This window comes from Pleurodeles waltl, chromosome 3_1 (assembly GCF_031143425.1).
Source record: "Pleurodeles waltl isolate 20211129_DDA chromosome 3_1, aPleWal1.hap1.20221129, whole genome shotgun sequence".
NCBI lineage: Eukaryota > Metazoa > Chordata > Amphibia > Caudata > Salamandridae > Pleurodeles > Pleurodeles waltl.
This window is the reverse complement of record NC_090440.1, coordinates 1,837,984,742-1,838,009,823: the sequence shown is the minus strand read 5'-3', so window position 1 is coordinate 1,838,009,823 and position 25,082 is coordinate 1,837,984,742. Positions and strand designations below refer to the sequence as shown.

The 25,082-nt window shown below is 42.5% G+C and overlaps 1 protein-coding gene across 1 annotated transcript in view; it reads right to left on the bottom strand.

Moving 5' to 3' along the window:
- Positions 1 to 1,175: 1,175 nt before the first annotated feature.
- Positions 1,176 to 25,082, bottom strand: part of LOC138283623 (ferroportin-like) — a 36,800-nt gene continuing 12,893 nt past the window's right edge. Inside the window, exons 6-8 of the mRNA XM_069221561.1 lie at positions 23,780 to 24,025; positions 4,280 to 4,945; positions 1,176 to 1,862 (exon numbers count right to left, since the gene is read on the bottom strand). Of these exons, the coding sequence (XP_069077662.1) occupies positions 1,546 to 1,862; positions 4,280 to 4,945; positions 23,780 to 24,025 (1,229 nt within the window). The 3' untranslated portion in view covers positions 1,176 to 1,545. The remainder of the gene's footprint in view (positions 1,863 to 4,279; positions 4,946 to 23,779; positions 24,026 to 25,082) is intronic.

The following is a 25,082-nucleotide window of genomic DNA, read 5'->3' as shown; positions in this document are numbered from 1 at the left end:
GGCGGGAACCGCCGAATGACCGCACCGCGGTCAAAAGACCGCGGCGGCCATTCTGGCTTTCCCGCTGGGCCGGCGGGCGACCACCAAAAGGCCGCCCGCCAGCCCAGCGGGAAAGACCCAGCAACGATGAAGCCAGCTCCGAATGGAGCCGGCGGAGTTGCTGGGGTGCGACGGGTGCAGTGGCACCCGTCGCGATTTTCAGTGTCTGCAAAGCTGACACTGAAAATCATTATAGGGCCCTGTTAGGGGGCCCCTGCGCTGCCCATGCCAGTGGCATGGGCAGTGCAGGGGCCCCCAGGGGCCCCACAACACCCGTTCCTGCCATCCTGTTCCTGGCGGTAAAAACCGCCAGGAACGGGATGGCGGGAAGGGGGTCGGAATCCCCATGGCGGCGCTGCAAGCAGCGCCGCCATGTAGGATTCCCTGGGCCAGGGGAAAACTGGCGGGAAACCGCTGGTTCCCCTTTTCTGACCGCGGCTTTACCGCCGCGGTCAGAATGGCCCAGGAAGCAACACCAGCCTGTTGACGGTGCCTCCGCGGTCGTTGGCCCTGGCGGTCGGTGACCGCCAGGGTCAGATTGACCCCCATAATCCTTTGTGCATACTCATAGACCCCTGAGCCTATGGACACCCAGGCAAGTCAACGGTGTGAATGCAATAACGCCAATGCCACCTACACCCGCAAAGCCAGAGTCAAGAGGTTGATTGGGACATTATACAGAACCAATAAGTGGGTGCAAAGTTCCACTTCCAATTTGAAAGATACCCTATCAGAGTGACTCGCTGGAAAGGCACTATGATAAAATCCATGAGAAGTGGCCACCAAGTCACCAGAAATGTTTCAATTTTCAATAAGTGACAGCCAGCCCAGCCTGTGTGACTCAATGAGCCACCAGAACATCGCATGAGCAACTGAGATATGGGTGAGTTCGACTACCCAGAGTCACCAGAGTTTGTGGATTAGCCCTGTCAGGAAACTCCGTCAGGAGCTCCTACTGAAGAGTCCTAAGTTGGATTTTCACTACTGGGGAACATTTCAACCGAGAGACGGATCCTCCCGTACCAGTTGCTGCATAAATTCCGGAGGCCCACGAAGTTAGAAGACGTATGTTTGAATTTAAAGACGTTTTATTGCAATGGTATTTTGATTAAGTACAAGAAATTTTGAGAGGAATGTACTGTGTGGCCGACCACTCCCTGGCAATGCACGCACGCACTCATGAGCCTCTTGAAGCCGAGCACAGCGCCACGTGGTTAATAATTGTTTTGCAGGGAGAATACACGGACTCATGCCAGCTGCTTGCAAACGCACAGAGCCTGTCATGTCTCTTATTGTTGTGCTGCACAGTTGCACCAGTTTACAGGGTGCTATGTAAGGGTTGATGGTTAGAGTCATAGATTGAAAACGTCATGAAGCTGTATTGAAAGGATTCATCAAACTTTTCTGAAAATTTGGGTCAGGAGAAACAATCATTACAAAAATAACCCACTCCATAAAACACTTTGAAAACGTGATTTCTTTAGGGTGGGACACCCCAAAACATGTTCACATTCGAGCTGATTCCGAGTCTTGTACCTCTGGGGGCATTGATGATTCTCGAGAGCAACAAGCAAAGAGCTTCTTCCCCAGGGTCTTTTGAGCATATCGAAAGTACATCATGTGCCCCATGGCAACGAAGGAGGCTGAAATGAGCACAAGCAGGCCAAATGATTCAGGATCAGGCGCAATGATGACCATGATGAAGCGCAGCAGGACTAGGAGATTGTTCATGGAGCTCTGCACGCCATTGACAATGCCGCGCTCCGACTCAGCCACGTTTTCTTGAATCAGCTGGGTCACAGTAAGGTCGAAAGACCAAAGTCCTGTAATGAAAAGAATTTCCATTATAACTTGCTATTAACTTCCACAGCAGTCATATTTAGATGCTTAATTGCTCCAGATTCGAGTCAATGACAAAGCAAAGTATATTCACAGAACTGGAACGTTTGTAAATTGAATTTCTATAATCTCTTAAATTACTTAAGTGCATTTGCAAAACACAAACAATGCAAGAAGGCAACGGGGCATAATTGATTGGTTCAGAAATTTTACTAGGGAGTCAGCATCTTTAAAATGATAATCTCAAAAAGGGGTATGATGGTAGACAAATGGACAAAAAGGACAACTCTGCGTCAAACATGCCTCCCAATAGGTTCTTCTAGCAGAAATTAACCTAGATAGGCCCTCATTACAAGTGGAGCAGTAATTGGTGTGATATTTATAACATGCAGTACATTTTGCCTCTGCCGTGATAGAATTTATTGGATGCGACTGATACCACCAAATTACAAGTTTTGGGGGAATAACATGCATATTGTGGTGTTTACTGTATCATAATCCATACGTTCTAGTAAGTACTGGGCATCCTCCAATAAATATCAGCAGGTTTAAAGGGCAATATTTATAACAAAAATGGTAATATGTTATCGCACATATCGCAATTTAACCAAGTGGCTTGTAAAGAGGGCATTAGTAGTGGTAGTCAGTATTCCTATTATTAAGTTCTTATGACAATACATTGTAACAGCTAGTACACCGTCTTCCCAAGCAAAACAAAGTTGAAACGTGTATTTTGCAGTTGTATTTAAAAGGCACGTCTATCTCTTGATTACGCACGGTACTCCATTCATCTCGACCATGAATGATAGCCAAGAAAATATGTCTTGAAAGAAGGAATGTAATCAAACTTTCTGACTACTGGGTGACTATTTGGCAGCCATTTTGGTTAAGGGCCAAGATACACTGTCAAGGTACACCGCAGGTCTAGATTATGTTTCCTGTTTTTTGTTTCATGAAACCTTTCAAAAGCATGTATGAAACTATTTGTTTGATCTTGAAACTCGTGTAAACTGCTCTTTATGCAATATGAAACGGTTCTGTGGAAAGAGCTCGCTATTGGGTCTTGTTCGTTTCATATAAAATTGATAATGTAACTAAATAAATAAAAAGATAATAGCCCCCTTTGTTGAATATGGGCAGTTTCGTGCAAAGTGGCTTAGGGGCGGACTAAGCACCACTTCGCCCTTAAGTGTTAGATGAACAGGATTATGTCAGACTAGCTCTGGTGAGTCTCTGATGGCAAAGCATCGCGCAAAAGTAAAGGGACAAATTAAAAGTGGAAAATATTATCCACAAGGTATTTTTTAGCTCCTCAACACTTACATATTAAGTTAGTGAATCTATAATGAAGCCCCAGTTGCCCGCTCCGAGCCGGTAGTAAATGGCAGGTGTTGGTGCAGAGTGGGGTTTCTTGGAGTGGGTGGGAAGCAATTGCTCAGGAGAGGATGTGGTATGAAAGTAGGGAGCATTACATGTTACATCATGTTGTAGGAAGAAGTAGGCTCCTGGCTGGGTTGCATTTACAGCCCCAAGCCTAAAGCAATTTTACTGGTTGATTTTTTGCCCTGTATAATCAGTTCTGGTGTCCGCATAAGGGAATCTGGGTGCAAGAACACCAGGCCAGTTATAATTAGGTGGAGCAGAATCCCACCAGGGCATACCACTCTGTCCAACATATAATCGGGCACTAAATGACTAAATTCTTCAAATAGCGTATTGTGCTTCTGAGACTTCATTCCAGTTGTTCTGATGTACTGAAAACCCTCTTCATAAACTGAATGAGAGAAGGACTTCGAGAATGGCAACTGATATCATCAACTAATTTGGCATCCCTCCATCAATCTTCATTATTTATACAGGAAGTGATCCACACCAACACGCTTCCCTTGGACATTTTGTTTCCCGGAATTTTAGCGATCGAATGTTGTGCAGTCAACAAAGATTCCTGTTATACAGCAGATCAATGGTCATTCCACCAGAGACTTAAAACTTCTATGGTTTTCCAAAGACCAGTCCTTATCGCAACTATCTGCAGGAAGTCCAAGGGGTTCACTCGTATTCTGTCACATTTGTCCCAGATCAGAGGCCTTTAAAAATAGGGAAAGCGAGTAAGAACCAGCACCCCTCTGACAAGTTGTAGAAGTACAAGAGCTAGCTGGGCTTGACATCAAAGTATTATTGTAAATTTCTCTCCTAAACCTTCAAAATAAGGGAGGGTTAAACCGTATTTCCTGTTATTCTATGGTTCTATATTCTTGCATTTCCCTCAGTTCCTAGCATACCAGTCCATCATTGTATTGTACAGCTATATTTTCCCAACGCTCCAGTGATACCATGTCACATGTAACAGTATGACATTAATGCTGAGACACAATCATATTTTAGGGGAGAAAACACTTACCAGCTCTAGCAGCAATGATTCCTGCGAACAACAAGCTAACAGATAGAAAGGGTACATAGTAGGGGCTCATCTTCATACCCTCACTTGCAACGCTAGAACTCTCTATCAAGTTCTCCATTCCTGTTGTGAGGTTAACTTCAGTTATTGCATCCAGAAAACCGGATCCTGATGAAATGTTTTTTAACGACTTGATGGTGGTGTTAGTTAGTGAAGACAGGGATGCATCCAAGGGGTGTGTGGGAAGAAATACAGACACTACACATAACATCAGACTGGAGAGATGAGCTATTCCAGAAATAATCCCAGTCCAAACCAGTCCGTAGCTGCGCTGGAGCCTGGTGAAGGCCACAGTCCCTAAGATGCCAACAATAGCCGAGATACCCATAAGAATGCCCAGAACAGAGCCACTCAAGCCCTGTGTGAAGGCGTAGCCCGTGGCTATAGATTCAAATCCCAAAACTGTCATGTAGAGGAAGGCAAGGCCCATTCCAGCCAGGAACACAGGCTGCTGATAGTACGCCACCCAGGCATCTCGGAACGTACAGAATGGTCTGGTGATGCTGTCAGAGCAGCTGGGTGTTTCCATCTCCTGAGGCATCCTATTGTTTGAAATCTTCTCCTCCATCAAATGACCATTTACAGAGGCATTTTTATCAGGCAGGGGTTCTGTAAAAATGAATATATCACATGTTCACATTTTCTCTAAAGGCCAATTACATTTAAATTAGTACACATATATTGTTTTAAAACTATTTACATTTTAAATATGTAATCTAGTTCCTTCTTTATTTATAGGAATTTCCCTTTTCAATTTGCTGTAAACAGTTACAATCCCAAAATCCCACTGTTTTAGTTAATTAACGATTTTAATTATTTTTTAAACAGAGCTGGACTGATCATTTATCAATCAGGAATTTCGAAAGTCAGTGACCACTGCCTCTATCTCTAGCTCCATAGGTTTGAAGGAAACAGACACAGCAGGGAAAAAGAAGAGAGAGCAAACGAGATGAAATAAGAGAGAAGAAAGAGAAAAGAAGATATTAGGAATTAGCATGGAAAGAAACAAAAATTATGTGGGCAGGCCTAGTTTCAACATTTTTGATAGGGATGATTGTGGTTCTCACTCTAGCCGTTTGTCCAAAACTCAATTTGCTAGACACCAGAGGAATGAAAACAAAACATATTACATGGTTCTGAAAAAGTTATTTATCCACGTTGTAGCCCAAGGACAATAATTATGGAGTAATGAATGCTAAGGAATTATTTAAAGGTGATAAAAGATCTTGGACCTGATTTAGAGTTTGGCAAGAGATTATTCCGTCACTAATGTGAAGGATATCCCATCTGCCTTATTGCACGTACCATATGATATAGTGCACTTCTAATGTGGCAGACGAGATATCCGTCATGTTTTTGACCCATGTGACAAACTCTAAAGCAGACCCCATGACTTCTAGGGATAATTGCAGACTGTTCAAAATTGTGCTGTCCTACTGTTTGTTGTTCAGTGAGTTTCACGGACATTCACAACATAGTGTCACCCTTCAATTACAACCATTAGACTGCAGCCCGCATCATACAAAAGGGGTAATTCTTGCTTCATGGTTTTTATGCTGTGACATCGCAACCGGGAAATAATAATACCATGGAGTGAAGTATTTAGTAGGTGTCATTGGCAGTTCTACTAACCAGAGGAATAGCAGATGTTTCCCATGTTGTGATGTGCAGATCACAGAATGTTGCGATTTTCCTGCACAAGTTTCTCGACGTATATCTGGCGAGTGTCAGGCAGAGACCAATGAGGTGCAGTAATCCCAGCACGTTAGAAAATGCTCTTTGGGCATATTTTTACTTTTTGATGCAAAACTGCACTAACGCAGTTTTGCATGAAAAAGTTTAGCACCAGCTTGTGTCATTCCTGAGCGCCAGCGGGAGCCTTGTTTATGGAATGGCGCAAGCCGGTGCAAAGGGTGGGCTAGCGCAAAACAAATGACGTTAGCCGGGTGGAGGTGGTGGTATGGGAGAAGGGGATTTTGTAAAAAAAAATTACGTTAGGCTGGTTAGAGGCAAAAAAATCCATAATTTTCTGACGCAAAACCATCCATACCACATGATTCCTGTTTTGGAAAAGACAGGAGTCATGCCCACCACCCCAATGGCCAGCACAGGGGACCAGTGTCCCCTGGGCATGGCCATTGCACACTGTGCCATGCAGGAGACCCCAAGTTGGGCCCCCGATGGCACTTTAATTTTGTATTTTAAATACTTACCTCTACTTACCCTACTTAGCTGGGATGGGGTCCCCCGTCCTCTAGTGTCCCTCTAGTGTGGGTGTGGGTGGGGGTGTTCCTGGAGCTTGAATAGGGCACCTGTGGACCCATTCCATGGTGTTTAACCATAGAAATGGGTCCACAGGTCCCCTAAAGCCTGGTCTGACCCAGGCGTTAAATAATGGAGCAAGCAAGCTTCGCAACATTATTTAGCCTCTCCTCCCACCCGTACTTTATTTTGCCAATGGGGACAAATATGGGGCTAAGGGGTTCACACCATTTTTTAGATGGGAACGCCTACCTTGCATCTCATTTATGCAAGGTAGGTTCACGCATCTAAAAAATGGTGCAAACTCCAATATTTTGACATTAGACTGTCTAACGTCAAAATATAAATATGGAAATGGCAGAGAGATGCCTCGCTATCTATGATCATTGATCTACATTTATTGCATTTTCTATAAATCGGAGTCCTTTGCCAAGAAGGTGGTTAGTAAGTTTTAATACCCTTGGTTAAAAGTATACCGAATGGCACAACTAATTCTCACACAATGTCACAAAATAATACTTTTGTGAACTACAGCCAGTATTTAATTTGAGCTGGTGGTTTCAATCCTTGGCATTGGCACTTATTTCTGAGAGCCGGCACTTATTTTTCTGCCTCAAGCATTTATGGCGAGCAAAAGACACATATGAGAAAGGCGTAGAAGAGAACAACGAAAAAGCACCAAAAAGGAAGAAAGCAGAAAGCTGCAAGAGTGAGCTGAAGGGGCAGGGAGTGGCTGTAAATGGATCAAAGAGGCCCGAGATGGCTTTAGGATTACTTTGTCTTAGTATTCCATGCGCGCACATTTAAATGCAGCAGCCGGGTGTTTCAAAGGTGAGCTCTGGGCACCGGCACGTTTTTATTTACAAATTAAGCACTGTCTACAGCCTCCTGATTAGCCAGTTAATTTCCATTGGCAGAGTATGCTAGCTGTGCCCATGCTATGGGCGAATGCACTGTTATTTTTATCCCACTGTATCACAGAAACTCAAAAATGGTCCTTGTAAAGAAAAATTGTCCTGTGAATTCCTCACCACAGCCCAAACAGAAACCTTCTCCCTTGATGGCCCACCTGATCAATCAAAAGTCCATCAAGAGGGTTAAACATGGACACAGTTTATTGGGTTTCACAGACTGAGACTCTTAGATATGCTCTTAGCCCAACCTGAGAGCTAAACCTAACTACATGAACTCAAGGAGCTCCTTACAACTTAACTATTCAAGCTTACTTCACAAAACCTAAATACAGCACAGCCATTGGTTTCCTGCCTGACCCATTTGCACTCCTATGGCCCCAGCTCATCTAAAATCAAGCTGGACTTTCCCTTTTTGTCAGCGCTCTCAAATAAACAAAAAGAGATAAATGGTGCTTTTTAAATCTCACTAATACACACATAACTAAATAAATACATATTTAAAGAAGTAGTTCGAATCATACATGTTGTTAAAAAATAGTGGAGTTGGTTGGACAGGTGCTGTAACTAGGCAGCTAAAGGCACACGTGCAACGTGGCTTCTACCTGTGTCAGCAGAATGTTGTATGCCTAAAACAGAATGTAGAAGTTTCTTTTCATTGAGAAGTAGTTTGTCTTCTGAAGTTCACTGCCAAAAATGCTTTGACTGGGATTATCAACTCTCTTTCACCTCCCACCTCAAGGAGGCTCAATGCTGAGCAAGAGGAAAAGTCATCCTTGGCGGCGTGATGGGCACCTAATGGTTCTTTGAGTTTCAATGAATAGCTTGATTGTTTTCTGGCAAACTCTCAATCTGTTTTCCTGGACAGAAAAATCTATACTATGTGCAGTTTATTTCCAGCGCTGCTGCGGTTTGGAAAGCCTACTTCACCACTGCTGGGCTTTCTCAAATCTGGGTTTAGTGGACATGAGACTGTCCCAAGTGCAACAGCTGAGCAAACAAAAGGAGCGGCTTCCATGCCACTTGTCTGTACTGCTTTAGCCATAGAACTTAAACTTAAATGACGAGTAGGGAAGCACGAGGAGCATAGCATTTCTCGGTAGAAGGTTGTTTGGGTGAGAGCAGAGGATTTCACTACTGAATAACACTTTGGTGGTATTTTATTTGTATCTGGAAGATCAGTGAGGTAGCTCAGTTGGCTAAATAGGTTTATCACATTAGTGTGCACAGACCACATTCTGGAATTCTGGCAGGTGTAACTCAGCCTTGTCTCCCTCTGTGGCAGATAACATGAAATCACTGAGTTTCATAATGATAACACCAATTAATATACTGTATGGGATGTCCAAATCGGCTTAGCTATGTAAAATACAATGCTATATGAAGACGTGAAAGCATTAGACGAAAAGGAAAAGGTGCACTGCAAAAAAATTTTATTTTATTTTTTAAATCTAAAAATGCTATCAATAAAAGGTTTGCTGTGCCAAGATGGCCATCTTCCCAGATTTTAGGGAAAAGGAAGGTTGTAAAAACACACTTTTTAAACTACAGTTTTGCATTTTTCTAAATGGTAGACAATTGTTCCTATTTTTTGTTGTTCCTACCTACTTTCAGCTTTGCCGTTTATACCTACTTGCAGTTTGTGGTGGAAACAAGTAGGAAACCAATGGCTGAACCCAGAAAGCTATACTTTTCTGAAAACTACAAGACATTCTGAATTCAGCAAAGGGTCATCATTTCTGTAGATCGCTCATGCTTTTTCAAAGAAACTAACAGTTGAAATAAAAAACTAATGAACATAAGCCAGAAAACTACCATTAGGTTTCTCCTGTAATTTTGTGCTCGGATTGACGATTAACAAAAGTAACATACCGTTATGTCGATCAGACACTTCTGGCTACAGGTATATCTAGTTTACTTGTTGTTCTAAAACATGATATACTGAAAGACAACAACTGAGCAGCAGCTTAAAAAGATTTTTCAGTGTATACCGACTATGCTTACCGGCTATGCTTACATCAGTATGGTAAAATATAATGAATAAAAAATGAGCATGAATGAAACTTATGAAGTCTTCAATTGAGCATGCAGACCCAGAGAATAGTGGTTATAGGTACAACTCTGAATTTGGGGTTTATCATATTATCATGTGGCTCAGCGTGCATTTTGCAAAATGTGTTCTTTCTTGCACACTGGCTTAACTTTGGAAGCGAAAAACCGAGAGAAAGTCAATTCATAAAAACAAATGTTATTCTATTCTATGTTTCCACACTTCTTCTAGTAAAGACAATATCCCATTTGTGTGGGTGGACCTGTGCCCACGACAGTAAAGGCCTCAAAATGCAACATGGAGACATCATATTTTGAAAAATGAAACATTTTGGCAATGTGGGTAGCCTGCAATTCAGGCTTGGGTTCAACCGCCACCCATGGAAACCTACCAAACCCAGGCATTTCTGAAAGCTAGACACCTAGGGGAATCCAGGTTGATGTAACTTGTAGGAATCCCACTATGTTTTATTACTCAGAGTGCTTGGCAAACCTCAAACGTTCGCTAGAGTGTTGCTGCATTTTCTTAGCATTTTTATGCGGTAAAGTTCCTACTACCCATTGTCCTCACACTTCTCATATTATAAACAGTATCACTCTAGTGTGGTTAGGTCTATGACCTGTGACAGGAAAGTCCCCAAAACACAACATGGAGAAATCGCTGTGGGTAACTCTGCAATTTGGGTCCAGGCTTGGCTGCCAACCAGGTAAACCTAACAATCCAAGATATTCCTTACATTTAGACACCTTCGGGCTTGCATTGTTGCCCATGCCTTTTCTCACCCAGAATATTCTGCAAATAAGGGATATGCAAAATTTGCATGATTTTGCTTTTGCAGAATACTGCATAATACTGCAACATTTGGTAAAATTAAGTACAATTATGTGAAATGCAAATCTGGCATTTAAGGCTAAAAGAAACAGTGCAAAAATAACTGTGAAGAGCAACTCATGCTATGTTGTTCAGGTTGTTCCTTTGCACTTGCAAAATTTGCATTTACCAAGAGTTGTATGTTTGCAGTAATTTTTTACAGCAAATTGAATGCAATTAGGCAATGTGACATGGAAGACTAATTTGGGAAATTTGCTTAAGAAGAGTACAGTGAAATTGCCAAAACATCTGCTAATTATGCTGCCTAACACAAATTTCGTCCAGGCTGAATGCAAAACTCAAACATTCGCTAAAATCGCATATTTTCTGCACAATTTACACGAGTGGTGTGCAATCTTTCATAGGGAGAAGTTGGGTGGTAAGAATTTTGCTGATCCCTGCAGATTCCAGAATTTGCCCTCACAAAAAGTGAGAAAAACGCATAAATTTAGCTAAAGTTTGATATTTGTGAGGCATTTTAAGTACGAAAGAGTAGGGAGACCCACGAAGGCCAGACCACCCTGCATATATATATATGTATTACTTGAAATAATCAAAGGTTGAAGTAATGTTATAATTAGGTGAAAATTTCAATGACAACATAACTAAAAAAATCACTGAAATTGGCAAGTTATAGTAATCTCAAGTAACTATACCTCGTGCCCTAAGTTAACTATACTTCATGCCCCACTGCAAGTCAGGTAAACAAATGGCAGCTCCCACCTGGCAAGATCATTTTTAAAGCTCCTGCCAGGTGGAAACTAACAAGTTTACTTTCACAAGCAGGGAGACAGTGTCCAGGAGACGGGCTCCTCAGGACACAGTCAGTGAGCTGACCCCAGGGATGGTGTCCCTGGGGCCTTTCAAGGCCTGGGAAAGGGGCTGTGTGCCCTACTCCCCTGTAATTAAATAGCTGCTCCAGGGTTGGGGTTCCCACAACCTCACAGAAGTTTGGGGAGAGGGGCTGCGTGCCTCTTCCTCTTTTTTAAATATTGGCCCCTGGGGATGAGGTGCCTGAGGCTTTAAGAGGGCTGGGAGCGGGGCCCATCTCCTGTAAATGTGTATGAGGGCACTGGAGGATGGGTCCATAGTGCCTCAGAGAGCTCTGGAAGGGGGGGTCACATGCCCTCCTCCTCTCTCAGATGTATGCCAGGCCCCCATGGAAACCCCCCTCCATAAGGGCTAGTTGGGCAGGGCATGCCTACCCTGCCCTCTTATATCTTTTTTAAAAAGATTTAATGGGGGCGGGAAGGGGGGAGTCCCAAAATGTGTTTTCGCCATTCATTTTTCCATAAGAAAATTAAACACAGCTACAGCTGAAGGGTACTAAGCCAAATTTGGCAGAAAGCTAGATCTTGGCATAGAAAGAGTGCTTTTTGTGATTTATTTTAAATCCGTTCAGTAGTTTTTAAAATATTAGGGCTCAAAAACTTTGTATATTTCCCACAGTGGAGGATCGCAGGAGCAGCAGATTTTGAGATAATATCTGATTGGTTGCCACCACATCAACAACGATCTGGCCATAGCTATTTTAAGACTTAGAACGCATTCCCTCGTCCTGGGAAAACATTAAAAAAAAGATATAAGGAAGCCGTGTAGGGATACCCTGTCCTCCTAGGGCTGATGGACAGGCCAGAGAGACCCCCACCCCACCGGTCGAAAACATATATTATTAAAAATGTCCCAAATTCGCTCATGATGTGTTCTTTGACATCATTGATAACATCTGTGATGGGTCGCTCTGATCCGACCCACACACTTCCATTGCTTGTGCTGTCTCTGCCACGGATGACCTGGTGACTACTACAGACTCCGACGCTTTGGTTGGTTGGTTACAGCAACCGCGGGACCGACTGCGGGTTAAAAGTGGAGTTTCCGTTATGCCGAGGGAAGTGGCGAACTGGAGTGCAAACATCCCGGAACTGGTGACAACGGAGCAGGCGGGAGCAGAGGAGCCACGGAGGAGACCTGAAGACCGCTGGCCCCGGGGAGCCTACTCCTGAGCCGCCACGCTTCCGGAGAAGCGTGGCCTCTCCAGGTACGGAGACGCGAGCGGGGAAAGAGCGGGGAAGGGAGGCGGGAGGTGGAGGAAAGTGGGGAAAGGAGGGGAGAAGGGAAACAGGCACTTTGGGACGGGGAGCACTGAAGGGTATGGTAAAGGGGACGGAGTAAGAAAGCGAGATTATATCTACGTATATAAAAGAAAGGTAAAAGAAAGGCACCAAGAAGATAGAGCATACGCAGAAAAGAGACAAGGGGATGAAGACAGCGGAAAAGTGTATTTAAGTTCTCAAGACAGAAATAAAGAGAGAGAAAGAGAGAGAGAGACGGAAAAACCCACAGTCAATAATAAAGAAGACATACTCAGGACGCAGAAGAGGGAAAAGGTAGGAAGGAAGTCTGGCAGGAGAATCAGAAGAGAGAAAACCAAGAGAAAGGAATAAAGGAGTCAAGAAGACAGCCGAGACAGGGACAAAGAGAGAGAGAGAGAGAAAGGGAACAGATAAGAAAGAATAAGCCTAAACCTCTTCCCCACTTACCGTATCTATTCTCTTTTGTGTTTCCACGCTCCCCGCGAGGTATTGGAAGAAAGAAGGGAAGACGAGCCAAGAAGTCAACAAGAGGACAACCCCACAACCTACCTATACATCACAAACTTTGTATATAATACTTAACGTTTAAACTGTTTCAAGAACAATAAAAAGGCAGTTCTTTGAAACCACAATATTGCTATTCAGCGTCATAAATCTGCCATCCTCGTACAATATCATTGCAATATTTGAAATTGCACCATTGTTGACAAAACTGTGCATGGCGGGGGCGAAAGTTATAGTTAATTTAGGGTATGAGTAATTGTTACTTGACACAATTATAACTGGTAAATTTCAGTGACTTTGATAGTTTAAAATGGTAAGTTTTAACTATTTTCAACAAACTATAATGTCCATTTAACCTTTGTTTTTCTGTGAATTTCTAAGTTCCTTAAATGCAAAGTTAGATATTAGTACCACGCTTAACTATAACATCAAAAGAAGTGTCCTCTAGGATCTTGTTGTGCATGGCTAGTTTTGAAGTGATCTGTCAAGTGGGGGCCGAGAAAACCCCACTTTAGCCAAGTCCTAAAAATTAATGGAAATGAAAAGAAAAGGGGGCAGGGTATGTATACCCTAAGACCCTAGACTTGGTCCTGGGGTCGCCATGGGACCTCGCCCAAGGCTGAATTAATGTCAAAAGAGGAATGGATGACACCCCTAGCTGAGACCTCATTGGAGGCCCACCCCCTTTTTCCACACTCTACAGGCTTGCCTCTTTGCGCACTACTCATTGGGGGATGAAGTCCCCTTGGCTGCTGGAAGGTGTTGGGGGCCAAGAACTCCTCCTGGTACCGCCAGTAAGTCCAACACAGTGATATTCCTGAGATCTCGTTGGAGGCCCCTCCCCCTTTTTCCACCACTCTGCAAAAGCACCTCCTGGCTTACTACTAGTTGGGGGATGAAGTCCCCTTGGCTATTGAGGGTCGTTGGGAGCCAAGAACCCCTCCTGTTACTACCAGTAATTCCCACACAGCAGTATTGCTGAGAACTCATCGAATGCCCCGCTCCCTTTCTCCACCACTCTGGAAATGCACCTCCTGCCGCACTACTCGTTGTGGGATGAAGTCTCCTTGGCTGCTAAGGGTTGTTGGGGGCCAACAACTCCTCCTGCTACCACCAGTAAGTCCCACACAGCCGTTTCGCTGAGAGTTCATCAGAGGCCCCAACCCCTTTCTCCACCAGTCTGCAAACGCACCTCCTGTGCACTACTGGTTGGAGGATGAAGTCCCCTTTGTTGCTGAGGGTCATGGGGGGCCAAGAACCTCTCCTGTAACCACCAGTAAGTCCCACACTGAGGTATTGCTGAGAGCTCGTCTGAGGCCCCTCCCGTTTTCCCCACCACTCAGCAAAGGCACCTCCTGGCTCATTACTTGCTGTTGGATGAACTCCCCTTGGCTGCTGAGGGTCGTTGAGGGCCAAGAACTCCTACTGTTACCATCAGTAAGTTCTACACAGCAGATTGCTGAAAGATCGTCAGAAGCTGTGCCTCTTTCTCCACCTTTCTGCAAACAACCCTCCTGGCACACTACTCTTTAGGGGATGAAGTCTCTTTGGATGCTGAGACTTGTTGGGGTCAAGAATCACTCGTGTTACCACCAGTAAGTCTCACACAGTGGTATTGCTGAGCGCTCACCAGAAGCCCTCTCTCTTTCTCCACCTTTCTTCAAACAACCCTCCTGGCACACTGCTCCTTGGGGGATGAAGTCCCCTTGGATGCTGCGGGTTGTTGGGGACCAAGTACCCCTCCTATTAATACCAGTAAGTCCCACACAATGGGATTGCTGAGAGCTCGTCAGAGGCCCTGCCCCCATTCTCTACCCGCAGTACATACCCGTACAGCCACTCACAGACACATACAGACACTCACAAACCCACTCACACACTCACAAACGCAAACAACCACTCACAAACCCACGAACACACAACACAGTTACTCAGAAACCCTCTCAGACACACACTTAACAGCCAGTCACAGACCTATACAACCACTCTCACACCCACTCACTGACTTTACAGCCACTTACACACCCACTCTGAAAGATTACAGGTTACAATTAGGAAGTAAAATGGCGAAAAAAGCTTCGAAATTCACTAAAAAACAAAAGTTACAGGGACGTTATAGTTAGGAAATAACATAAAAAAATAGAAATTCACTGAAAAAAACAAAAGTTCTAGGGGCGTTACAGTTAGGGAATAGAATTAAAAACAACTTACAAATTCACTGAAAAAAAACGAACGTTACAAAGATGTTATAGTTAGGCTGCAATGTCACATGCACAAAACCATTGAAATTCAGCAGTTATAGTTACCTGAGCTAAGTATAACTTACATCCCCACAATGCACTGCTTATGACTTCCCATATTACCTCACTCATGCATGGTCAGTGACAGCACTGATGACATCTCAAATGACATCACTGAAGACATCATTGAGGATATCATCCGGTGAGTGTGATTCGTAAACATTTCTGAGACTTAAAGAAAGATACTAAGGTACTGCATAAGGTAAATTACTATTCTTTGTGTACTACTAATGAGGGATACTATTTGTAACATGTCATCTGAGTGGCTGTGTGATTGTATCAGTGTGTGAGTGGGTGTCTGAGTGTCTGTATGGGTTGAGTCAATGGACCTTTAACAATTTTATTACACTGAGTTCTCTAAAAACACAATTACAAACCACAAGCAGAATTTAAGCCCTTCCTAAACGCTCATTTTCAGATGCAAATAATGTATTGGAATACAGGAAGTCCTTCTTCAAATCACTGCAAATAGTCCATAGACTCATATTAAACAAAGAATGCCATTGCTTAATACATATGTATTTACAAACATCCCAATATTCTGGAAAATTTTAAATGTTCAAAACAAAAAAATTAGCAAAATTAAATGTTTCCATTAATTTATAGTAAATTGGAAAAAGGTTTAAGGGGAGCAAGCTTAAACAATGTAATTTTGACTTTAAAATAAGAAGTCTCTCATCTAAATTTGGAGAATTGCAATGTATGTACCCTCTTCACAAAACAGTGCTCTTGCTGTCATTGTAAACCCTTTTGGAGCATAATACTTCTCAGCTTTTTCGCCTAGTAGGCGCCTAGATCAGTTGTGGATTTTCAGCTACAAATGACTTCCAGAAGAGAGACCACATCAAAGTTTTTATCATTCCCACACTCAAAAGAATGCTTCTGTAAATAGTGGGAGAGTGAGTAGATTGACTTTAAAAAAAACTTGGTCATTATTATTTCTGTTCAATTCCTTAGGGTGCGAAAAAATGTAATTCCACACTTACTACATGTTGACTTTGTGACCAGAGCCTCAGTCTGATAAATTCAGTTCTGGTACTTCCACAATGACCAGGACTCTCAATGCTGAACAGAGTGAAGTACTACGCTAGTAAGGCTAGCCCTAGCTATGCACAGCTGTTGGCACACTGGTTTCAGCTATGTGCAATGGGGTTGGCCAAAGACGTTTTCTGAAGTGCTCTGAATATCCAGAGAAGCCTTCTGTATGGCCACCCATCCCCCCTTCATGCTGCCTTCAACTGAGGGAATCATTGATCGGCTACAGGGTCCATGGAACCCCAACAGACAATGGGAAAAAGAGTTCCTCAGCCAATGGGATTCATTTATGTTTTAAAGTATGGGCCTGTGAACCCTGCATTTCCAGGCCCAAGGACAGTCTGTGAAATAACAGGCACAATAGGCAAAAGAATAATCCTTTGAAGCCTACGCCAATCTTTTTGTTCCACAAATATCTGAAAACGTATTTACAGGATGGCCCCAAATCACAATGAGTTTATATTCTGAATAAAGTTCGAGTTTCATGCTAAGTTTGTCGTAATTCTTTTCAGAGAAAAAATATTTGGGAGTTAAACTGGGTAAAATCAGCCTTTTTGACCACCACCACCGTAGACAGAGCTGATTGGAGCTGGGCATTCTGAAACTTAGCCACTTGCTATAATTATCTATACAAATTGTGTGCAGATTTTTCAAACGACAGCAAGTTATTAACAAATAAAAAAATATTTTCAATTAAAAGTGAGACCGATCCATAACTACTGCACAGTCACTGTCGCTGATAGTATTACAATTCGTAAACGCAGATGATTTGTGAAACGGTGATAACTACTGTTGTCTGCATTGTACGGTTGGTGAAAGTGTGAGGCGTGGACAAGACACTGGTGATGGCTGTATGATTTTCAGACAAAGTTCTGTGCGCACTAGGGTGATGAAGGCTTATCGTCTTATTGGTCACATACTTTTGGCTGCTGACATCTATTTACAGACCCTCAGCTAAAGGATTTAACCACTGTTAACACACTATGCAGAGGGCAATAATGCTTCACTATGTAAGACTGTATGAACAAAATATCTTGTGGTGCAGGCTCTGTAATTAGTTGTTATTCACAGGATCCCTAAACCAGTCAGCAGACTAGCTAACCACTCAAAAAAATGCATTCTGTTACAGTGATTAGACTGAAAATTGAATTTTACCAGGTATACAGTTCTGGTTGGATCAGTCTGCCACATTCATCATCATAATCAAAGAAAATTTATACAGACAGATTTCAGGCATAAAAGCACAATTCACATAATATGGCAAAAAGTCCTAAAAACTGATAAAAACTTAGTATACAAATGCTTAAAAACATAAAATATCTCATTTAGGGCCATTCCTAAGTTTGGAACGTATCATGAGTCTAAAGCTTGTCCATGACTTTTCCTTATGGCTAATGCACATTTGATTAAATTAATCACTGCATAACAAATCTGGAGGGTATCCAACTTTTGCAACATCATTAGGGCTGTCCTTTTCTGTCTACAGTTGGCTGCATGGAGAACCAGGACCAGAAAGAGCTTCCTGTGCAAAGTACATTCCACAAAATAGCATAAAGTGCAACATGGTCTGTTTTGTGACAGAATCACAGGGACAATTGGGAAGATCAACAAACCAGTACCCTGGAGGGATATGCAACAAGAAAATGAATTAGTTTAAAACGGAACCTGGTGAGATAAAATATGTACCTCTGATTGCGAATTAGTGTGAGATAAAACTCCGAACCTCATGAGGGTTTAATAAGCATATAGTTTAAATCTCTCTAGGATTGGAAAAAAATCCCTCTGACGTCCTTCTTCTCTCCTCTTATAAAACAACTAGTTAACCAGGGGTTTAGTACTCCTCGTAAAAGAGTCTGGGTTTGTAAAGTACGCTTCGATTCATAATGTCATAAAAACTGATTTTACATATTTCAACCAGAGGATGGCCCCAGCATTATCCAATCGGAGACAATCTTGTATGATTTTCCTCATGAGACTTACTGCTGGAGTAAACCAGATTGTCAACCTGAGTAGTAGCGTGCTGATTTTAATTCTGTCCTCTATATAGTTTGCTCCAAGTTCCATATGACGAGCATTAGTAAAGAGGGACTGTGGAACTGCCAACAAATTATGAAGAAACTTGTTCTCTAATATTTGAAGGGAATTGTCTTTTTTATAACCCAACATACCTGCTCCATAGGTCTCTATTGCAACACATTTGAAGTTATAAATTGCAGAGAGTTCTTTCACTGGTTTTTGCCCCAGCCTTCTTGCAAAATCTAAAATAGAGTCAATTGATCTCTGAAAGTGCAGGGAGCATGATCTACACAAAAAGTCCCAATCCATCTTGGAATCAAACTCAATCCCCAGATAAGTATAAATTTCTATTTTAGCTATCTCTATACCACCCAGTTGAAATCTCATAGTTTTCGTTCTTTTAGGGCCCAATATCATGGCAAAAGACTTGCCTAAGTTTGTTTTCAGGCCTAACTTATCCATAAAGAGCCTGAATCCATCTAACAGGGATTGCAGCCCCATGGCCATTCGCACAATCAACACAGCATCGTCTGCATATAGCAGTACTGGGTTTGATAGCTGCTTGAATTTAGGTAACTGCTGCTTGCAATTATGCCCAAGATGGGCCACACACCCATCTTGGGCATAATTTCCAGAGAAAGTTTCCCATTTATCGCATACTTGATTTTCTTCATAGTGTCTGAATGCATCTTCTACAGCAGGTTTATCAGTGGCTTATCAAACACTAGTTTATCCATAATGGACCACAGAATGGGCAGGTTTACCATATCAAAAGCACTGGAGAGGTTCATAAATGCTATATGAACAGACCCCCCACCCTTTGCACTGACACACTCCCGAGAAAAAGCTGAAGGTTTAGGCATTAGTCAGCTGTGCCACCTCCTTTGCAGAACCCATATTGTACCCTGGAAAGTAGCTGCCTTGCATCTATCCAAGCCTCCAGTTTGGTTGCAATAATCCTAACCAAGATCTTATGTGCACTGTCCAAAAGGGATATTAGTCGATAGCCACTGGACAGGTTTTTGTCCCCTTTTTAAAAAACTTGTACCAACACTGCCACTTTCCATGCTGAAATTATCTGACCAGTGACAGCGGCCCTAAAAACATTACTTACAACATAACATTCGATTTAAAAAGATCCATAGGAACCCCATCTGGGCCAGGTGCTTTCCAAGCTCAGCCTTGGTTAATTGCTGCTGCCATTTCCTTTACCTGAATTGACTGACTTAATGAATAGAGTTCTTCCTGCCTCAGCAGTGGTTCAGCAGAAGTTACTGAAGCTGCAATTTCCCTTTCACTTCTAAAGACAGTAATAAAGTCCTCTACCCAAAAGTGGACATTGATGTTAGGGTCGACACTATGGGGGTTATTCTAACTTTGGAGGAGTGTTAATCCGTCCCAAAAGTGACAGTAAAGTGACGGATATACCACCAGCCGTATTACGAGTTCCATAGGATATAATGGACTCGTAATACGGCTGGTGGTAAATCCGTCACTTTTCCGTCACTTTTGGGACGGATTAACACCTCCTCCAAAGTTAGAATAACCCCCTATGTCTATTATAACCTGAAAATAGGGATTTGTTCACAATCGGTCAAAAATGCAAGTTATTCTTTGTTATAGTTGCCTTCTCGAAGCCCTCCCATGTTTCCTTTACATCTTACAAGCCCTGCGGGACTGGCGGGAGCCTGAAACTACAATAACCAGCATCATAAGCACCTGGAGGAGCTCTCACCTTCTACTGACCACCCTGCCAGCGCTTAATAGCGCACTCACCTCCCACAGTGCATGATACATCTTACAAGCTCTAAAGGAGCCTGAATCTACAATTACCAGCATCATAAGTGCCTGGAGGCACTTTCTGCTTCTACTGCCTGCCCTGCCTGCTCTTAATAGCACACTCACCTCCCACATTGCAGGATACATCTTACAAGCAGTGCGGGACCGGCGGGAGCCTGAAACTACAATAACCAGTATCATAAGCTCCTGGAAGCGCTCTCTACTTCTACTGACCACCCTGCCAGCGCTCAATAGTGCACTCACCCCCCACAGCTCCGGATACATCTTATAAGCCCAGCGGGACTGGCGAGTGCCAGAAACTACAATTAGTCGCATCATAAGCGCCTGGAGGCACTCTCTGCTTCTACTGTTTGCCCTACAAGTGCTTTATGGCACATTGACTACTCAAAAAAATCACATTTGTGCAACTGTGACAAAGCATTAATAGGTTCCTCTTATCTGTGCTGCCATGCACAGATATTAGGTTTAAGTTATGTTTTTATAAAAAGCAGCGTTCACCCTGGGAAGGGTACCATGCTGCTTACAAGCAAAAACTCAATCTCTAAGCAACTTGAAGTGACAGAGAAAGGTTTGGAAGAAATATCCTGGACTAACAACGAGTGGAAACAACCAGGTCTTCAATAATTTCCTAAAACTATATATACTGGACTCTGGACAAAGATGAGAGGTAACAAATTCCATTTGAAAGCAGCTGAAAAGGCAAACATTTTGACATTCAAAATTAATTTATCTTTGGGTCTTAACAGAATTTTAGAGGCATGCCACCAGAATCAATGAAATAGCAAATATTCATTCAGAATAAAAAATGGCTTTATGTACCAAACACATTGTTGTGAAGAAGGTATATTATTTTACAGGCAGCCAGTGAAGCAGGGCATGGGCCACATGCCCATGGCCAATCTTACACCATAATTCTGGTTTAATAATCTTTTTTTATCTGATAAAATGAAAGCTCAGGATGGACAGATTTACATTAATCCAATCGAGAAAACATGAATGCATTGAGAATCTGAACCCTAAAAGGGAGAGGAAAAATGTAAGACCCATTTTAAAGAATGTAGTTGAAATTAAAAGGACTTAACAGCAGATGAAATCTGATCTCTGTTTGTCAAAGAAGTGTTGATTTTTACACCTAGAAGTTTTACAATGGGTACAGTGCCAGGCAAGGGTCCCAAAGTCTGAGATCTAAAAGGGACTTCCCAAAAGGGAACTGGTTTTCACAGGCAAAGAATTTTGGATCTCACTCTTAACTTTTAGATGGTTTAAACTCATCCTGTTTTGGGTGGAAACAGCTCTACTGATAGCTTTACAATAAATTAGGTATCATCTGTTTAAAGAAACCAGTCAAACATAAACGACTGTCTACTGTTAGCCTTTGGTATTATACACAAATTAAACAGCAGTGATGACAAGGAAGAGACTAGGGGAACGGCACAAACACAGGGTCTAATAAACAAAGTTAAAAGAGGAAAAGGGATCTAAAATAAACTCGTTGAAAGAAAGTTAGTAAAGCTAAATCCTTTCTCCTCACAGAATTCTGTGGCTTATAATGTCAAATGCTGGCAAAAGATCTAATTAAATTAAAGCAGCTGAGATGCTGGAGTCAGCACAGCAGAAAAGATAATCCGAGACCAGTAGGACAATAACTTTGGTACTGCGACCTAGGTGAAGACCCTTCTGGTCAGGCAGTAAAAGACGATTATCCTCTACGAACTTGAAAAGATGGATACAAGTATATTCCTCCAGCAGTTTAGCCAAATAAGGCAGCTGGGAAATTGGTCAATAATTGACCTGGCTGTCCGGGCCAATAGTAGCCTTTTTTAATAAGGCAATGAGGCAGGGCAATTTCACAGGCTCAGGCATCATGCCAGTAAATAGTGAAGCATTAATAAGGGCCTGTATTATGATGCATCGAGCACACTATTCATGTTTGTGCCACAGCACACCTTTAAAAAAGGCTCACCTGCGCAAACATGAACAGTGCACCAGATTACAATAAATGCAATGCCTTCAGAGCAGCGGTGAGCTCGGAACTGTCCTGGGGGCAGGGCATTCAGTGAAATAAAGAGCAGCTACGCTTATCAACAGCTCTGGAATTCACTGTGCAGGAGGCACCCGACTACAATTCAGTGAGGGGACATAGATCCCCTCGCAGACAGGTGCAGTGACTGACTGCACATATTTGGCGTGGATATCTGGGGGGTCCATGGGACCACTTTAAGTCCCTGCAGAGGGCTGCCTTCAGAGGGCATACTGCCAGTGTACTATCTGCAACCTTTTTGTTGCGCACTGTCAGTGCGCCTCCTGACAGCTTCCTTGCCTTTGTGCCCACGTCCATAATATGGCGCAGGAGTAAAGAGACAAAGAGATCTCCTCATTTGCCTCATCCCCTCATGCAAAAGAGAGAATGCCCTTTCACATGTAGCACTAGCACTATTGGTATTACAGAAGAAACTATGCAAGTGCCAGTGGCGCCTTCTGTAATACCAAAAGGCCCTGGGACAAACAAAGCAGGAGCACACACCTGTTGAGCCCCCAGGGCACTTTCTGTAATACAGCTTCAGGTATGTTGGAATCTAACAACAAATGTTTGTGTGCATCGTAGGTGGTAATGGTTCCCAAAGTGTAGTTAGTGGTTTTCTGGGAAAAAAACTATTGTAGTAAACTCAGTGGATGGAAGTGTGTCAGACCATCAAGAAGACCAGTGAGAATATCTAAAGGGGAAGAAAATTGGGTGTTGAGTTTGTAGCAAAGAAACATGATTGGTGAAAATCTTAGACACAAATAAATCTGCAAAATAATTGTACTTGTCCATTGAGGTTGAGAACCCAACCTGCTTAGGAGAATCTTTCAATTCCTTGACCAAAAAATACTGCATTGCCTCTGGTAAATTATTGAAGTAGAATAAAGATTATGCTTTCCTAATAGCGTGCCCACAAGTATGGGCGAATTTCTTGCATTCTGCTTTCACTGCATGATCATAATCTTTACCGCTATGGCTCATGGAAAACCCAGATACAAGAAAGGCATCCTAAATACAACGCTCCACCTTCACAGAATGCTGAGATTGACCACTGTGTTTTGCTTGCATTAAAGGTTCAACTCTAGGGTCATGTAGCTCACAGGACTAGTGGGCCAGTTTATCTGCCTGTGGTATGTGACCTTAGGGACACAAATCTATCTATTAATGAAGATTTAAGAAAGTGTTTTTTGGTCCTCTGCTTACGATATTAAGAATAGTTAATGCTCACATGATGTCAGGGAAAAACAGCTCATTATCCCTTATCATGTCCCCTGGCCTTAACCTTAAGTCCATAATTGTGCGGCAGGTAATTGACAGTCCTTAGTGTCCTCTGCTGGGGATGGTAACCCCTGTTCATTTCCTTAGCAAAGGACAACAAGACTTAGAAAATGAACAGATTTCAAAAGCCTAGTAGCTGATTACATTTTAATTTAAAAATCATTAAAAAGTCCTAAGACCCTGTACAACAAATGCAGCCCTCTTATCATACTGTACACCTATTTTGGATGAAATGGTGAATTATTCCAGTGCAAATACCTTGATCATGAAATGTTCATACAACAGACAATATTTACAATACCTTTCTCCTCATTCAGATGTTGCATTTCTTGTTCATCTCCTTTCTGACCACCTTTGATCGCCAGGGCTGGAGTCTTCTGGTAAACTTTCCAAAGTATGAAGTACTCCAGACCCATTGACAGAATGTTCCAGCCAGCAATGAATCCACAACCAATCACCAGGGAGCCAAACGTAATTATCTGTCCCACTGCTAATGGGGATAGTATATTGGTCACTTGGTCAATTCTTCGCATGGTAGCATTCATTTCTAGAAAATAATTCTGGAAATTAATGAAGCAGCATACAGCTGCTGTGAATACATTTCCAACTGAATTCGTTTAAAAATCCTCATTTGACTCCAAATAATATTAGATTCTTTACTAAATGGATTGATGTCACTCTTCTGACCTAGATAGGGGCATGGGAAAGAGAGGTGTGCACAAGATAGAGGGGCCACCAAAAAAGGGCAGGTTGTTCATTGACAGTTTGAAGAGTGTGGTGTTTGAGGAGACTATTATTGGCCATGCTGTAGAATTCTCATCTATCCCTTAACCTGAGAGTATTACCTGTGAGTCAGCAGCAACCACTACTATGCACTGCTTGTAGCTAGCACATAAAGGTGAAAGATGTTGAGTGAACTTCTGATTCAAAAGCTAGCTCCTATCATAGTGTAATAATGTTTCCGATAGTCATGGAACAATTAACAATCTGATGATGAGCAATTCATGAAAATGTGAAACCAAAAAGTGTGCTGTTGAATCCTCTCTCATCCAGATCCACTGCTGTGCATGATGGTACCAATTGCAAGTAAAGCCTGAGAGGCTTGGAACTGCTTCCTGGTACAAGCAGCCTTTCTCTTGAATACTCTGCCAATTGATGTTCAGACCCAATCCAAACTCCTTAAAGACTGGTGAGTAATTAAGAAATTGATTGTTTGCTGTTTAGAAACAAACACCTCAGTAGCATCACTCAAACCTGGAAAGTACCAGGACAGTTATAGCACTTTATAACATTTATTTGAATTTTTGTGTAGCAACCTGAGTGCATGGTATATCAATCCCCAGAAGCATCTAGAGCCATATCTAGCCTTTATTTGTTGTGCAAGGATCTACATAACCATACACATAAACAGGATAGCAGTGATACTATATTCTAACAAAGGACATGAATCCAGAAGGTTATCCTTAAACTGTTCTAGACAACAATATAAGCAGCACTTTCTTAGTCCATCTTACATAGCTTAGCACAGCACAAATGGTTTAAACAAAGACCCAATAGATGTTCTTCCCTATGGATTGGAGTAAAAACCACCATGTCCTTATCCA